General features: G+C 34.7%; 1 protein-coding gene across 1 annotated transcript in view; it reads right to left on the bottom strand.

Annotated features, from left to right (window-relative positions):
* Nucleotides 1-10,142, bottom strand: part of LOC118756320 (suppressor of cytokine signaling 7-like) — a gene marked incomplete at its 5' end in the record, with an annotated part of 314,730 nt that extends 304,588 nt beyond the window's left edge. The window contains 2 exons of the mRNA XM_036491094.1: nt 9,793-9,961; nt 10,017-10,142. Of these exons, the coding sequence (XP_036346987.1) occupies nt 9,793-9,961; nt 10,017-10,142 (295 nt within the window). The remainder of the gene's footprint in view (nt 1-9,792; nt 9,962-10,016) is intronic.
* Nucleotides 10,143-19,346: the final 9,204 nt, after the last annotated feature.

Genomic DNA, 19,346 nt, shown 5'->3' on the forward strand with positions numbered 1-19,346 from the left:
TGGTAATCCCGCCGGAAAAACTGCAACTTTTTTTGTGGCGATGCAGTCTAATGTACAGTAGTCGAAAAAATTATAGCTGCACCAAATTTTCACAAGTTTTAGAATATTGTTTTTTTTTTGTTATTTAATTTTGGTTAGTTTTTTATAGTTCATTCTTTAACAACATCCGTCTAAACACAAGTTTAAGGGCAGTGTCACACGATTGGGTATTTGCCAAAATTTGGTGCAAATCGTATCCAAATGTTTTTCTTTATCCCAATCACGAAAATTAATTTGTTGAAATTTTTCAATAGAACATCGCTGTATTGTACCAATCCTTTGACTACAAAAAAAAATTTCCCATTTTTTTATTTTGTGCCAATAGCCCAATATAAAAATGTACTAATCTGTACAAATGTACCAATCGAGTGACAGTGCCTTAAAAATTTATGCAACTTAAAAAAAATTCAATAAATTTTCGTAAAAATTTCGAGTTTTTTAATAAGATTCTGAGTACGTAGTTGTAGTAGAATAAAGTACAAGTTTCAAATGGCTAAAATCTACGATTGATTTTTTGGAATTTTTAAAAAACCCCGAAATTTGTACGAAGGTTTGTTGAAATTTTTTTTAATATTGCACAAATTCGGAGACTTGGATTTACACGGGTTTTGTTAAACAATTAACTATATTTTTATAAAAAAAATTACCAAAATTAAATAACAACGAAAATAATACGTTAAAACTTGGCAAAAAGTGGTTCGGCTATAATTTTTTGACCACAGTATGTATTTTTTAATATCTTTAATTGGACATGCACATTGTACATAAAGGAAGTACACAACAAAATTAAAAAATATTTGCCTTTTTTCAAAGCTGATTTTGACTTTTTTTAAGTTTTTAGTGCCTTAAAATCCGACATTTCTACATTTCATTTCATTCAAAATTCATTCCGACCAAACTATATCGACATGCACGAAGTTTTTTCATAGATAAATGCAGAAATATTTATTACATAAGTTCTTGTTAAAAATCTTCCTCCACGAGGCGCAGAAATCGCTTAAATGTTCAATTTTTCATAAAAAAATATTGAAAAGTAAAAAAAAAAGTTTTATTTAAAGTGACGTTTTTATTTTTTCTCTCTGACCGCAGGATTTATTTTGAAGGACTTTGTACCAGAAACCAGTGATCGAACTTAGAAAAATTCTGTGTGGTAGAATCTGGAAAAAATGTGGTAGATTTCAAAAAAATGTGGTAGATCTCAGGTTTTGGATCAAACTTTGTACAAAAATTAAAAAAATTCTGTTGGGTTTCACCTAAATTGCAAACTTTTTAATTATTCTAAAAAAAAAAAAATTATTTTAGTATAACAAAGTCCAAGATTGAAGCTGCTAAAAATTGCATTGAGTTTTGGCAATTTTTTCCTTGACAGTGTAAAGCGGTTCCTTCCATTTCAAGATATTTTCCGAACAGAAATTTTTTTGCAACCTTGCGGAGGGCTCCCAGCGTTTCATTTTATCACATCACGATGTAGCGAACACATGTGGCACGTTACAGAAACCGCTGCTTAGGATTTGCCGATTGTGATAATTCTCAGGTCAATGTAAACAACGCCTCAGAAACTTTAGATGCACTGAAATTTGCTAATACTTTCTCAAAAATCGCCGTTTTTTTAAATTTTCGCTATTAATTCTTTTATTAAGCACACATTTTAAAATTTAACATAATGAAACCACGTTTCCTGTTGAAAAATTTATTATTGAGAAAATTTACTATTTTACAGTTTATTTTATCCTCCCATTCGGCTTTGTTTACTTTTACTTGAGAAATTTCATCGCCGCCGGGAATGCGGAATCTTGTATTATATCATTCTTTTTACCATATAGTGTTTAGTGTTGGACAATTTTTGCTCTTAAAATTAAGAAAATTATGTCGGGCGAAAACAAAACTAGGTACTCAAAAACGCGAATGTGTGGTAGATTTCAGACCTTGTGTCTCTGCCAGAAACTTGAATCTGTTCAAATTCTACATGATTTCCTCATTAATTTTATACCGATATTTCTTCTCTAAGCACATTTCTCTGAATTTTTTAAATCATTTTTGAATTACCGACGTCAGAGTGAAAAACTAACAACGCAATTTTACTATATTTGGCCCATGGTTTCGCGAATATATTGATATTTGTTTAAAAAAACAAGCTATCGCGCGGTGTTATACATATGTATAATGAGCGCGGTCGCCTTTCTTGTGGATTGGGCAGAGCACACTTAAATTCCAGTCGTCGGTCATGCGTTCATCTCAACATATTCTGCATACGAGCTGATGCATGCATCTCATCAGCTCCTCACCCCCATAATTGAATAGCTCGGCTGGCAGGCCCTCAGCTCCAGCAGCTTTGTTGTTTTTCAGTCGCGTAATCGCTATTCGTACCTCGTCATAGTCAGGCGGTGGGACATCGTCATCGACTGGGGACTCGGGTTCGTTTTCTTCACTACTTTCAGCGCTGCTGCCTTTCAGTAGGTTGTAAAAGTGTTCCCTCCACAATTTAAGTATATTCTGGACATCGGTCACTAGGTCGCCATTGTTGTTCTTACAGGAGTTCGCCCGGGTCTTGAAACCTTCCGTCGCCTAACCTTCTGGTAGAATTTTCGGCCGTTCTTCCTGTCGCCCAGCATCTCAAGCTCTTCGCACTCACGTATTTCGGACTCTCTCTTCTTATTGCGGCAAATACGTCTCGCTTCCTTCTTCAGTTCCCTATAACGGTCAGACATGGCTCGCGTTGCGCCCGATAGGCGGCGTATTTTTTCTCTGCGGCTTCTTGACATTCCTCATCGTACCAGTTGTTCTTTCGGGCTGGCTGAAATCCAACTACTTCTTCGGCGGCGGTACTTAATGATCGGGAAATGTGGTTCCACTGCTCGCGTATGTCGGATGTTTGAAGAGTGCTCTCAGAGAGAAGGTGTGTGAGTCGAGTGGCGAATAAATTGGCCGTCTGTTGCAGCTTTTCGACGTTAAGCTTTCCGTGTATTGATGGGCGCACATTTTTTCCTGCACAGAGGCGGGTGCGTATCTTGGCTACAAAAAGATAGTGGTCCGAGTCGATGTTTGGCCCTCGGAGTGTACGTACATCTTAAACGCTTGAAGCATGCCTTCCGTCTATCACAACATGATCGATTTGGTTTCTCGTTCTTCGATCTGGAGACAGCCATGTAGCTTGGTGGATGTTCTTATGCTGGAACCTAGTACTACATATTACCATGTTTCGGGCCCCGGCGAAGTCGATCAGCCTCAGTCCGTTATCGGACGTTTCGTCGTGGAGGCTGAATTTTCCGACAGTGGCGCCAAAGATCCCTTCCTTGCCCACCTTGGTATTAAAATCGCTAAACACGATTTTGACATCGTGTCGGGATAGTGCTCATATGTGCGTTCCAAGCGCTCATAGAAGAGATCCTTGGACGCCTCATCCTTCTCTTCCGTCGGGGCATGGGCGCAGATGAGCGAGATGTTGAAGAATCTAGCTTTGATGCGGATTGTGGCTAGACGTTCGTCCACCGGGGTGAACGCCAGTACTCGGCGACGGAGTCTCTCTCCTACCACGAATCCAACACCGAATTTTCGCTCCTTTACGTGGCAACTGTAGTAGACGTCGCAAGGCTTCACGCTTACTTTTCCTTGCGCCGTCCATCGCATTTCTTGGATGGCGGTGATGTCAGCCTTTGTCATTCCGAGGACATCAACCAGCCGGGCAGAGGCACCTTCCCCAATAAGGGTCCGGATATTCCAGGTGCATACCCTTACAGCATAGTCCTTTTTACGTTTGCCGTGGTCGTCATCAGAAAAGGGGGGTCTCATCCGAGGCTGTTTGTTCTTTTTCATTGGGCGGAGTTTTAACGTGGCGGGACCCAAACCCAGTGCACGCGACGTTTTACGCCTTCTCACTTTAGCTCGCTCCCAAACGGGTGTTTGGTTGCTACTTAGAGGATACGTGGATATAAATATCCGGACGTTGTGAGCTGCGATTTTAACCGTACGCACAAGAATCGCTTCTGGCTACTCCCAGGTGAACGGCAGTCAAAAGTTTTCCACTTCTGCGCACGGATCGCGGGTTAACATTCCTAATAAGTACAGGCCGCGAGCTAGTGCAAATCATTAATACTTTCCACCTCACTTTTCATCTGCGGAGCATTACAACTTCCATGACTATTCCCCAAGACTAATCCAAAGCGATGGCCGCCTTTGCATGAATGACTTTGTGTATGCGCAAATGCTAACGCACATGCTTTTTTCATTTGATCGTTTATCTGATCTGCTGATACACAGCAGCTACAACTTAAGGCTGGCATGCAGCTCTCAGGAAAACGGTCAAGAAAAAAATTGCCATTATTTCATGTGTGTGTGTCCAAAGAAATTTTACAACTGATACTTCACCAGCTTGTTGCCTCGCTCTTTCCTCAAGAAATAATGCTCATTCTGCGATACTGTTCATTAAATAAATATGCACTTATATAAGTACATGCATATAGATACACATATATGCATACTAGAGGTTTACGCCGACAGGCTTTGCGGAGGCGGCGTGGTCAACTTCAAAAATATTCGGCGGCGGCGACGCCGGCGCGTCTGGAAACGCCGGCGCAACTGCTCATAAGGTAAATTTCAAAGAGCCATGAGGCTACTAATCTTATCATTTCAACTCGTCAGCGTTAGGCATTCGCCATGCCAATTATTCTATTATTAAAATTCTATTTATTTCATGATTGAATTAGTTTTAAATTTAAATATTGCTACTTCCTACTTGAATCAAAATGTTGAGTGTGAGAGGAAGATACAGACGAGGTCATGTATAAAATTCATTTTTTCCAAAGAAAACAGCAAAAGAATCTTAGCGGAATATAGTCAAATAATTGAACAAAGTGAGAATTTGGAAAAGGAGATTGTACACATTAAAAGTGAAAAAATTTAAGTATCTTATCAAATGCATTGCACTATGATTAATGGAGCTGTTGCAAACACACTAACAAAAACTAACGCTTCCAGTAGGTGCTTTATTTGCCAAGTAAAGGCAGAGTGTCCAGATTTGGCGATTTCGCGCCAGTTTGGCGATTTTTTTTGGATACTTGCGCGTAAAAATTTAGGAAATCGCCATTGGCGATTTTTGGCTTCAAATAAATTTTTTCCAATTATAAAAATATACAAAACATAGTTTTCCAGGATAATTTTACAAAAGAGGATAATGAACTGCGTGATAAACTTGACTTAAGAAGCATATTAAAAGACTGTCAAAAATTGTTGATCACCCTAATCGAAGAAATTTTGAAACGATTACCTAGTCAATTAAATACTTTTAAAAAGCTTTGATTGTGTCACCAGAAAAGTGTGTGAATCACAAGAGGTCGAGTTTCAGGGACCTGCCAATAACTTTTTTCTGAACCATTTCATCCGACTGCACATTAGGTCAAATGATTACTTTTTCTGTGCGAAATTAATAGCAGCTAAAATATTGCATTATTTTAATGTAAAAAGATGGCAAACTTTAAAACAAGTGTAAAGGCGTAAATAAAATGTTAAACAGACTTGGCTTTCGTAAAACAGACTTTACTGCTTTTTTGAAGGTTCAAATGATGAGTATATATGTTTAGGTAGTACTCAAAAAGATTGTCCAATTAGCTTGGTTTTGACACAAGTTATTTTCAAACCATACTCAACCCCCTCCCCTTTAAAATGAGCTACATAATAAAATAAGTATGGGTCACATGTACATAAATAGTTTCTTCTAGCGATTAGTTATGGCATTATCGAAATTCCTAAATTAAAAAAAATATATATATTTACTACATGTCTCGCAGATATGTTTTGAGGCGAGATTCCTAAAGCAGTTAGTCTTCATAACACACTTCATTTTAACTTGAGGTTTCAGTATTTCCAAGTTCTCCACCGACATTATTTATATTCAGAATACAAGTGTTGCTTTGTGACACATTTACCAAAAGACCCCGGTAAATTCTTGAAAATAATACGAATGTTAACGAAACTAATTTGTTAAGAGAATGTTCAAAGCTCTATTCAATTTGAGTAAAAAAAATTCGAAATTTCAGTCCGTAAGTTCTCTCAAGGATTTGCCTTTTTGCGAAGGCGCTAGTGTATTTGTAACATGCCTCAGCTACGCTACAGGAGATGAAATGCAATCCAAATTGAGGCTGCTATTTTTTTTTGCTATCATATACTTCCATTTTCCCTATTTATCACCATTAAAATGTATTATTTGTCACCAAAAAATTTTGGAGATATTTTTGGAGATAGCTAAAAATTGGGAAAAAGGTTGGCTATCCTATTTTAGCACTTTAGCGATAGCGAATGTTAGAATCCGGCTAATGGTCGACACAGTTGGCTTTTTGATTTCGAAAAGAACCTCATCAGCAAGAAACGCCATGTTTTCAGATCTAAATATTTAAGCATCCTTTCCAAATCGTTTCGCATAATTTTTATATTTATTTGATAAATAATTGCAAAAAATACGCGGTTTTTCTACTAAGAGTTCCATGCAACTTTCGCAAATATCAGCAGCACCAAATTTTTTTCAACATGGTTGACAACCGAAAAAGCTTTTCTTTTTTCGAATATCCAATCAGCCAAACTTCAAACAACTTGCCTTTTGAGATAGCATGATAGCCCAGAAAAAACAGTTTTTCTTGAAAACGGCTAAAAACGGCAAGTTAAGTAAAACAAATTCAACTCATTACATCTTAGTTTATCCATTTCCGATTCCATTTTGTTTGCCGAAAGTTAACAAAATTGTAAAAGCTTACATAAAATCATAAATGAAAACAAATCAGAAAATTTTTGAGGTTATGCAAATAAGTCATTTTTTTGCAAACAAATGACAAAAAGCTGCTTTTTTAAATTGGGACATTGGTTCTCACTTAGATATAGTTTTGTTTCCCATTTAAAATTTTCCTTTAGTTATTCACACTTTTCAAAAACAATGCACTTGAAATTTACAAAATAAACCGGTTGCGCAAACAACGTATCAATAACGTTTTGAAAGTGTAACTTTGGTTTATTGCTGTATACGGTGTTTTTTATTTTACAAAACCCTAGTGAAGTTTCTGTAATTTTGGAGTATTCCCTACAGAATGGCAACAAAAAATAATGTAAAACTGCCTTTACGAAATTGGACTTTCGCACAGCCAAATGTATCATTTGACCTAATGTGGACTGTGAAGAATTTTGGATAATTGCTTACGGCAGGTGCAGATCCAGCGGGGGGGTTTTGGGGGTTTAACTATGTGTCAGTCAGTGGCGGACCCACGGGGGTGTTTTAATACATAGACGCCATATTATACATACATATGCGCCATATTAAAACACACCCCGTGCGTCCGCCACTGACTGGCACGTAGTTTAACACCCAAAACTCCCCCCGCAACAGGCAATAAAATGTTTGGAAATGAAGTAATGTAGCCTTCATATTATTATCCTTGCCGCACTCATATGCTTTTGTTGAGCCGTTTTTTCAGTAATGAATTCAACAAAAACTAAGATTCGAAATAGGATGAGGTTGGAAAGCTTTATATGAAGGCTAATAGTTTCTGCTGCAAAACGTTTCCAATATCAAACAGTATGTTATCAAGGTTGAATAGCTCAATATATGGCAACAACAGAAATGTAAATGATTCAGACACTATAGGTGATTTTGAAGACACTGTGGAAATAGCTGATCTCGCCTTATTATAGGTTTTTATTTTATTTTTAGCGCCGAGCTCTTAAAATCGGATTGTGCGATTAATCAATTAATATGAGTTATAATAAATTTAATAATTGCGCAGTCCTATTGCAAAATGTGTTGAAACAAATATTTTTAAGAAGTATGCGTATTTTTAATGAAAATTGTTTGTACATCACTATTATATAAGTAATTTGTGTTATTTATTATTACCATCGAAAGGTATTATACTCGTTTTTGGTTTCAAAAACTATATTATAACAAAATCTCATTTATTAAATAAAAGATTTGTTAAATCGATTTCATGAATTTTATTAAAAAAAAAAATTGGCGATTTTTTCCAGAAATTGCGCTTTTTTTAAACAATCTGGACACCCTGAGCAAAAGCGACTGAGATGAATACCTTAGAGTTTTCGAAAGTGCCAAACTCCGATAATTATAAATTTGGTTTGTGTTCCTTACACGCATTGAGTGTTTATTGCACATTGCTTACCGAATGCCCTTTATGAGCTGGCAAGTGCAAGCTGAAAACAAGGTTGTGTTTTTAGAAAACAAAAGAAGGATTCAAATGGAATTTAGAAATAGGCTTGGTTTGATGATAGATAAAGTTAAGACGGTGTTCGGAAAAACAAACGGCGGTATTCAAATAATGATTTACTAAATTATTTACTAGTTTCTTCAGATCCTTTAATAGTATCAAAAAGGAAGCCAGTTTTGAAGAAATACGCATCATACAATATTGATGATTTAAAAAAAACATTTTGCCTGATGGTTCGGACAGTGAAAGTTTAACTAGCATGGAATGTAATTAATAGTTTTTAATCAAAGAACGTTTTAGTGGTTTTGAATGCGACTTTCTTTACTAAGTTTGCTTTTAATAAAAATTTCCTAAATACTACAACACAAATTTTTCCTTTCGTCTGACATCCATATTGTTATTAATATTTCCGTTACCTAATTCCATTAATTAAATTTAATTTGATTTTTCAAAGAGGTAGCAACCCTTCTTCGTGTAGTTTACAAGTAAAGCATTTTAAAAACCATTTCGATTGATATCCATATTGTAATACCTAATTTCTTTAACTTATTAAATAATTATAATTAACTTTTTAAAAAATGGCAACCCTTTTAAAAAACAAAACTTCATTGCACATATACAGACCAATCCCTGTAATTTGACTCCTCACTTCTTAAAATAGAGCGAACTATATGTGCATACCTATGTAAATGCTACAAGAAAAAATTTTCAAATTTAAACTGCTTTTACAATGGAAGTATGAAAGTTATCAAAGAACGAATTGCATTTTTGAATTCAGCGCTCTCAAGTTCACTAAGAAACAAATTCTCATTCAAATCCGTCCACAATTCTATTTTTGCCCACATTTTATATGGAAGGGCGGCACTGTGCAGCCAAACTAACAAAAGCATATATGCTGGCATGAATAACATTAGGAAGACCTAACACAATGGCCTAGTGGGCACAGCTATATGGTTGAGTATGTATTCGCTAGTTAGCAACCTTAAATTTTTACTAAGGAAAATATCCAATGATTGAAATAACATCAATAAATATATGTACTATATATGTATGTATGTGCATTAGGGTAGTCCAAAATAAGTAAAGTCGGAATTCTAATGATTTCAAAATAAAACAAGTAATTTTTAGCAAAAAAATAAACCGACTTAAAAAAAATATATATATATCTATATATTTCATGATCCAATGATCGGATCTAAACCAAATTAGTATGGGACCACCTCTGATACACCACCTTTCCGTTGCAAAAAAAAATTATTGAAATCGGTTGACGTGGTGCAAAGTTATGCGGTAACATACATAAAAAAAAAAATAAAAAATATTCCGACGAACTGATAACCTCCTCCTTTTTTGGAAGTCGGTTAAAAATAGGGGTATATTTTTTCGGTATAGAACAATCCGAGAGGTGAGGGCATACAAATTTCGACTTTACTCTTTCACATGTATTTTTGGACCAACCTAAAATGTGCATGCATGGTCGCGCTAGTAGTTATGTAGACTGTACGCATGTTTTATTAGAAAACATTTTATTATAAATATTAATGGCAATAATTACCTTGATCTTGCTCTATTCGAACGTGGCGGACACAATTATTTAGTTTAAAGCTCAAGGAGAATATATAATGATCATCAGAACTGTCTCGTACAATGAAACTTCCATCTGGTTCGGTAGAGAGGACTTTCTCCGCTGCTTCGCTTGACAAAGGACCCCAGTACCATCCGTACTTAAAAAACACATATCAGTATTGTAAAACGTAATATATTTTTTTTTGTGCTTACATCCTTCACTTTTTCGATGCTGGAAGTAAATTGTTGGGATCGGTATTCCTGTTTCTTCTTTGAATTTCCTTTGCATTGCGGATTTAACGGCTCAGCTTGTAAAAATAATGGAAGAAAGTGTATATGTATTTATTAAAATCCCAATTCATTAACGTTCTAAAAAACAAAATACACATTTTCAGTATTTCCCGCACATAAGTATCATAGGAAAATAATGTGTTCTATAAGTAAAGGTTGGACAACACAAATACTCGGAATGCTTCAAAAACTAGATAATAAATCAGAAAAAGTTAGAAGAAGATATGATTACACAGGCCAACAAAATTTTTTCCCTGAAACTAGGCTATCCTTTCTGAGGGTTTTCGATGAACTTAACCCTAATCTGGCAAAATTCGCTCACGTCAAAATTTTGAGATATCCTAACCTATGGCTATGGTTATGGTTATGTAAGGGTAGGTCTTCGGCCCATTGGCCCGCGACCAAATTATATCTATTGTGCCCCTATATCAACTTTAGTTGTTTAGTATTGAATACATAGTACATATTGAATAGTACATATCGACTGCTGAGTGGAAGATCGACCTATATCGGCAGCCAGTACCAAAACGCCCTACCTCAAAAATTTTATCAAACACTCCTTACTTCAGAATTTTATTAAAAAACACCCTATCTCAGAATTTGGTTGAAGAACGCCCTATCTCAGAATTCAGTTTAAAAGCGCCCTATCTCACTTCAAAATGTATAGAAAATGAGCTGATATAGGACGTTTTTGAACATGCACCTGATATAGGGTGTTTTTGAAACGAATTCTGAACTAGGGCGTTCTTCAACCAAATTCTGGACTAGGACGTTCTTGAAAAGTTTTTATATATAGGGCGTTTTCGAACTGGCTGACGAAATAGGTCGATCTTCCACTCAGCAGTCGATATTGAATTTTAAATATATTTGTTCTGCTTTGGGTCAATATCGTTGACCGTACAGTCGTTTAAAAATGTGGCTCTGCGGTGAGCTAGTGTTGGGCAGGTGGTAATGAGGTGTTTCATTGATTCCTCTTCTTCACAACAGAAACTGCATATGTCTGTACTACAGAGGCCAAGCCTATGGATATTAGGGTGCCCATCGAAAATGTTTGTTTTTTTTTGGATATTTCAATACCAACTGATAGCTCATTTATTGCAATCGCATAAAAATTGTCGAAGCTAGGTGACTTTTCTTAAATACGGCCTTGAATTTATATTGTTTATGTACCGGACTTTCAGATTTTTTTAGCAGTGTGACTAAGGAATTCATAATATTTATTCAAAATTGATATATACAATCGCTTTTAAGCAAAAAAAATGGTTTTTCAAAAAATTTTAGGAAAATGGGGGGGTGGCACCGCCCACTTTTATGATATATACGGTGACCATCCGTCCTGTATTATATGGGACAGTCCTCTTTTTTGACCCATTGTCCTGGTAATTTATTTATTTTATAAGGGACGCCAAATATTCTGTATTTCTTTTAATGTCCTGTATTTGTCACGTATTCGCTGCCTCGGTGCCTTAACAGCTCATTAAAATGGTATGCCTATGAACGAGTTTCAAGTGATGTTGTTAATGATCGTAATTTTCTCCATAAACATATATTATTGTCTAATCTGAATGCCTCTGATTCGAATCGAAGAATACATACAGTGAACAAAATAGAAATTTGGACTCGACATTTTGGTAAGTTTTGGCTATTTTGCCTTAGTTTATTTAATGTTTATTATTTATTTTATGAAAGTAAAGCTCTTTTCCTACCAAAAACCATATAATACCAAATTTCCAACTTTGTGCAAAACTATAAAAATTAATTCTGAAATGTTTCACCAAAATATCAAATTTTTTAATTATCATCTCTAGGAAAAAATTTCGTTTGCTGTTTTGTAACTCATTAAAATTGCGTATAATAAAGTGCGAGTGGAAAGTGCTGCTCATTTGCTTTTATTTCAAAAAAATGGTCGAACATACTTACTTTGTATGAAAAAGTGCGTAACACCGCCAAAAAAATTGCCAAAATTTAATCATAGCCTTAGCGACTTAAAATTGCACTTTATTATACTAAATTTTAACGGTCTTGTTTTTTAACATATTTTACGGGGTACAAATCTAGGGAAAATTATCCTACAAATTTGTGAAGTTACTAAAAGGATACTGTTTCAGGGCTAATATATCTAGGATCATTGAAGAAGGCTTTATCTTGCTTTATCTTTTATATCTATAAAATTTGGAAAATAATTTTTTGTCCCGTATTCGGCTCTCATAAATATGGTCATCGTAGATATACATATGTGTATCTCTAAAACTACTTTACCGCTCTGGAGCCGGTGGTTCTTGACGGATTTCAAATATTTTCAATAGGTACTTAAGGAAGCTAAGCACAATGTGTGTACCATGTGTGTATTTGATTGAGATCGGTCAAGTAGTTTTTGAGATACGCATATATCATATAAGTGGGCGGTGCTACCCTCATTTTCCTACAATTTCTTAAAAAAACTCTTCTTTGCTAAAGAGCGATTGTATATATCAATTTTTAATAAATATTATGAATTCCTTAGTCACACTGCTAAAAAAATCTGAAAGTCCGTTACATAAACAATATAAATTCAAGGCCGTATTTAAGAAAAGTAACCTAACTTCGACAATTTTTATGCGATTGCAATAAATGAGGTATCAGTTTATTTAAACATAGATTTAATTTTAGATAGTAATTGAAATTGTGGAAATTATCGATGGTCAAAATTTAAAAAAGTTAAGAGAAATATGGGTTTTTTATTTACCCGAAAAAAATCCCAATAAGCCAAGTCCGACAATAGATTATTATATACCATTTTAAAACACTATATATCTTCTTCTCAGATCATATTCCATCTTTGAAATCGAATTAAAAATAGTCATTCAAAAACTCATATATGTACAAAATCGTATTTTCTGACCTAATTCGACAGGTCGCGACCTCTAAATGACCTTTAAAAAATCTATAAAAATATCCAATAATATTTCTCATAAAAACGAATAAAATTTGGGTGGTTTCGGTAGAGTATTGAAATTAAAAAAAAAAAAGCGATTGGCACCCTAATGCATATGTTTGTAGTAGAGATGGGCACGGGACTAAATATTTAATCCCGACCCCGCCCATCCCGAAATTCGATTTTTAAGTCCCGAACCCGCCCATCCCGACAATTTTCAGAATTGTACCACGGGTCCCGTGGGTCCCGATATCTATCTCTAAAGCAGGCTACACACGATCGAAGGTTCACAAAAATGTTCATGTCTTTCATATTGATTTTAAATAATAATGAAAGATCTGGCATGTTCCTATAATTTTTTTTCTTTTTCGTCTCAATAAAACATTAAAAGTGCATATTTCAAACATCGTTTTTAAGGAAGATTTTGTGAATTTGCGGGGGTTGCGGTTTTATCGGGAGTGTCGGGAAAGGATTTTGGTCCCGTCCGGCCCGCCATATTTTTACAGATCTTCCCGATACCGCCCATCCCGGCCAATTTTAAATCAGTACCGTGGGTCCCGCGGGTCCCGCTATCCCGCGCTTATCTCTAGTTTGTAGCACATATAGAGCCTGTTAGTGCTCCACACAGTGTTTTTAAGTTTTTCCTACTTAGCATGAGCGCTGATTGAGCTCTTTCTTCACTAAAGTATAGGAATTTCTTTGAGTGATGGTGTTCCTCTAACTCAGGGGTTCCCAAACTTTTTTCACCGCGCCACCTTGTTGTGCTAAAAAAATATCGCGGCACCCCCACTCTCCAAAAAAACAGCAAAACACAATACAAACTGTATGCTCCTTTAGCTTTAATGTGAGGACTGAAATTGGTTTGATGATTTCATTATTTCTTTTAAGTTTATTGGGAGCTTTGACAATTTTACCCTGAAATCATTCTACGCTGAACGCTTGCTGGTGTATTTGTTTTTAACCGACTTCACAAATTCGTCGGAATATTTTTCTATTTTTTTTGTTATGTTACCGCATAACTTTGGACCAGGTTAACCGATTACTATAATTCTTTTTTTTTTAAGGAAAGGTGTTACCTTATAGGTCGTCCCATTCTAATTTGGTTTAAATCCGATCATTGGATCATGAAGAGATAATCTTAAATTTTTATATGGGGATTGGGTCGGTTTTGCTTTTTGCTGAAAAACTAGTTGTTTATGTAAGCATTTATTGAAAATGCTGTTTCACATAGGAGTCAAACCACGCCAAATGTGTCAATCAATTTCCATTGATTTTCTCGAAAGTCAAGCCAATTGTTGGAATCTGTAGATAATTATAAAACAAAAATACACTTTGGACGGTTTTTCGAAATTGCATTTTGTTTTTGTTTTTTTGGTATTATAAGAATATTGCAGTTTTTGAGAGAGAAATTCGTAACTCGCGACCCATTTGATGAAATTTGATGAAATGTTTTTTGAGAGTTGCTGAAGCTTTTCTCTTTACAATAGAAAGATTTGCAAAATAAAATTTGCAAAACACTTAATTCTTTAATAACCTTAATTTAAACAACTGCAATTATTTATATATTCTAGGCCCGCGATGCACAGTGGTTCGGATCGCATATCTAGCTGGACGAAACTATTTAAACAAATACTCGTTGATGGATCTTTACACCACTTCTTACCTAGGGCATTTTTGGGTCGCTGATTACGAATATGAAGTCACTTATCAATCCAATATGGCGGACGAAAATTAAAAAAAATCGCTAGATTTCTATGAAACTGGGTATCTGGGGGTTTTCTGGGTCTCTGATTACATATCTAAAGTCATTTACCAAAAATTCAAAATGGCGGATCCAATATGGCGGACGAAAATTAAAAAAAAATCGGTAGATTTCTATGTAACTGGGTATCTGGGGGTTTTCTGGGTTGCTGATTACGAATCTAAAGTAATTTACTTAATTTACTTTATTTACTTCGGAACGACCATTTTCATCATATATTTCTTTCAATTTACTAATCACATAATCACGGACACCTTGTTGTCTTTTAGAAGTTTCAGCAAGACTTCTCCAAATGTCAAACAACTCACTTCTTAAGATTTTCTTTACCATGACTAAAATTTAAGATCACAGCAAGAAACACGAATAAATTTCAGAAAAAAATTTATAACAGCACTTAAAGATTTGCATGCCTGTTGTATAATTTTTTAATTTCAGAAATCAGAAAAGTTTTTATAACTCCAAGTATTTTTCTGTTTTAACACACAACCCCTCCCCCCCTCTTCCGCGTGGATCCGCCACTGATCTTATATTTATATTCAGATACATTCCTGTTAATAATTACTTTTGAATTTTGAGATTTGACATACTGTCACTAAAATGTTAATATCTAAGCCAATTGGTTAGACTTGGTTATCGAACTTACCCTCGGCATTTGCGAAGGTGTAAAGAATAATATGCAAGTGGTTTTATAACGGCCTTCGGCGGCCTTTACTTTTCCTACCCTTTAATTTATCTTTTTAATTAATCAAAACGACGATTTTTCAGAATAAATTTGCTTATACCAATGTGGACATAAATTGCGTTATGACCCCGGAATAAGTGTAATTTTTTGTTTATAAAGTCAATTTGCAATTATGCAAATATCTGTGAGTGCAATTAGCTATCTTTTAAGTTAAATTTCAGCTTTTAAAATAGAGTTCTCAAATAGGCGGCGTTGACTTACCTTTTTTTGTTTGTTTTCATATGTTAATGCTTTAATAAATGCAATTTCTATTTGAATGTATTGTCAGGAATGTATTCCAAGTACCATTAAGTATTTTAAAAACAAAAAAAATTTTGACTTTCGTCCAGCTCGATCTGCTATCCGAACCACTGTGCGATGGCAGTGAAATTTTAGCACAATATACTCTAAACTCTTGTTTTTAAGTTCCAAAAAGGAAAAATTGGTCTTTCAAATTTTGACAGTCGCTATCGATTTTTTTGTCACCTTTAAGCGTTGAGTAAATAGCAATTTTCATTTAAGCTTGTGTGAGTGATAGCATTTTTATGTTAATTAATGAATAATTATACAAGTACGTACATTATTTAACATATAAATGCTATCACTCACACAAGCTTAAATGAAAATAGCTATTTACTCAACGCTTAAAGGTGACAAAAAAATCGATAGTGACTGTCAAAATTGGAAAGACCAATTTTTTCTTTTTGGAACTTAAAAACAAGAGTTTAGAGTATATTGTGCCAAAACTTCACTGCAATCGCGGGCCTAGAATATATAAATAATTGCAGTTGTTTAAATTAAGGTTATTAAAGAATTAATTGTTTTGCAAATTTTATTTTGCAAATCTTTCTATTGTAAAGAGAAAAGCTTCAGCAACTCTCAAAAAAAACCTCATCAAATGGGTCGCGAGTTACGAATTTTTCTCTCAAAAACAGCAATATTCTTATAATACCAAAAAAACAAAAACGAAGTGCAATTTCGAAAAACCGTCCAAAGTGTATTTTTGTTCAATAATTATCTACAGATTCCAACAATTGTCTTCACTTTCCAGAAAACCAATGGAAATTCATTGCCACAGTTGGCGTGGTTTGATTCATATACATAAATGTAAAAGTAAAAGTCACTAGTATTTTTAATGCAATCTTGCCAACAGCAGTGTTTTCTGCATACACTTGCATCCAGAACTCTCTAGGCTCCCTTCGTAGTATTTAATATTCACAGTACACACAGTATTCCTCAGAGTCAATGTTGGGAAAATATTCGACAATGGTTTTTTCTAAACCTTTAAAGGGGTTCTGGAAAAATTTTGTTTAGTTTCACTTTTATTTCAACATATTTTGATTAAAAGAAAAATACTAATAAAAATAAAATTTTTCATAAAAACAGGGTTGAAATCTTGAAATTCCTGCCCGTAGTTTGTTTGTAAGTCAAATATGAGTGGCATTGTGCTACTATAATAGCACGGCCGAGTAATTATAGACAACTTATGTACAGTACTCGAAAAAATTATAGCCACACCAAATTTTGACAAGTTTTAAAATATTATTTTTTGTTGTTATTTAATTTCGGTTAGTTTTTTATAGTTCGTTCTTTACCAACATCCGTATAAATACAAGTTTAAAGGCAGTGTCACACGATTGGGTATTCGCTAAAATTTGGTGTAAATCGTATCCCAATTGTTTGAACACCCAAAATATTTTTCACTATCCCAATCACGAAAATTAATTTATTGAAATTTTTCAATAGAACATCGCTGTATTTGTACCAATCTTTTGAATGCAAAAAAAAATTTCCCACTGTTTTTTACCAATAGCCCAATATAAAAATTTACAAATCTGTACAAATGTACCAATCGAGTGACACTGCCTTAAAATTTATGGAATTAAAAAAAAAATTCTACGAATTTTCGTTAAAATTTCGAGTTTTTTAATTAAATTCTGAGTATGCAGTTTTGTAGCCCATTGAATTCTAGTAGAATAAAGTACACGTTTCAAATGGCTAAAAATGTCGACTAATTTCTTAGAATTTTTAAAAGTTCGAAATTTGTACGAAAGTTTGTTGAATTTTTTTTTATATTGCACAAATGAGTAGTCCGCTTGCAAGCAGCGTTATGTGATTTTATAATAGTAAGCCATAATTTAAAAAAACGTCTACAACAACAAGTAACATCCAAATAGTATATTTCTCTTTATTATCTGAAAATTTAGATAAACAAGAGCCTAATAACATTAAAAAAGAATATGGAAACGTGGTAGTTTTTGCAAATTTTATATATAAAAATTGAATATAGCGAGTTTTGAAACAGTAACTTTTACATAGCTATCTTTTTTTTTGCTTTTCGCGTTCGCTCTTCCATGAAGATTGGTCTGCTTCCACTAGGCACTGAAACTACCACGTTTTCTTGCAGTTTTATAAGTTTATCAGAAGATGGAGACTTTTGAAAGTGTATAAATAAGTATTATAGCGATGGTCAGAAAAATGTATACATAAATGCTCAGAATGAATAGAGAAGTCGATTAAGCCATGTCTGTCTGTCCGTCCGTCTGTCCGTGTACACGATAACTCGAGCAAAAATTGAGATATCTCAGCGAAATGAAAATGAGCGAAATCGGACGGTAACCACGCCCACTTCCCATATAACGGTAATTATCAGAAATACGAAAACTGCGATATTTTAGTAACTACTGGAGATTATTCACTCAAAATTTATATTTACAATAAGTCTTAGACGAAAAATAAGAATATATAAATTTTTGGAAAATGGGCGTAGCCTTATGGTTACATGTGTATATCTTGGTAACCGCTGCACCAATTTCTTCCAAACTTAGCACAGTTGTTGGCCTTGGTATAACATACGGACAATAACCACGCCCACATCCCATATAACGGTCATTTAGAAAAATACAAAATCTTCGATAAATCAGTAAATATTAAAGCTAATTTATTCAAAATTGATGCTTGGAACAATTATTTACCAAGAAATACGTTTATAATAAAATTTTGGAAAATGGGCGTGGCACCGCCCACTTATGTATGTCGGTAACCGTTCTACCAATTTGTACCAAACTCGGTATTTTTATTGTGCTTGCAACATAAAAGCAAAACGTTGAAAATTATTGAAATCGGACTAAAACTACGGCCACTTTTCATATAACGGTAAATTTCAGAAATGCTTGAAACTGCAATATTTCGAAATTTAAGGACGCTAATTTACTCAAAATTGATACACCCCGGCTTACCTTCTAGCGGTAGCTTTCGGAAAGGTGAAAAAGCATATATTTAATACTTGCGCCGGGTATTTAATGTTCGGCTCCGCCCGAACTTAGACTCTCTTACTTGTTCTGATTTACTTTGTTTATTTATGGGGTTTTAATGCAAATTTGTAGAAATTCCAAAATATATATGTCACCAATAAAAAAATCTCGACGTGCTAGAAAAATCCAAACCAATATGGGTTTAAATCTAGTGGCGGCATCTTCCTAGTCGCCAGGGAATACCGACGGATCATACTGTGACTTCTCGTGACGTTTACTGCCTCTTGCTTCATCCTAGACATCGCTCCTTTCGTTTTTTCAAGCACTGCATATATCTGCACACTTGCTCCATTTCAAACCCTTTTTCTGTACAAATCTGTCGATAGCTTTAAAAATTTCGTCGCTAGTGGTGTAAGTCTCAAGTACTTCGCTCATCAAAAGTTCTTCGATTTGCATGCGAATGTGTACCTCACTAATACGAGAAGACTGCCTCTAAAATCGTGTTGATTCGCTCTTTCACAGTGTGATTGTGAAATCCAAAGAATAAGTAACATACACGAAATCCGAAAATTAATCCGAAAACGGGAAGAAAAGTGGATGA

Source organism: Rhagoletis pomonella, unplaced genomic scaffold (assembly GCF_013731165.1).
Source record: "Rhagoletis pomonella isolate Grant_MI unplaced genomic scaffold, Rhpom_1.0 Rhpom_scaffold_00002, whole genome shotgun sequence".
In the NCBI taxonomy this organism is placed as follows: Eukaryota; Metazoa; Arthropoda; class Insecta; order Diptera; family Tephritidae; genus Rhagoletis; species Rhagoletis pomonella.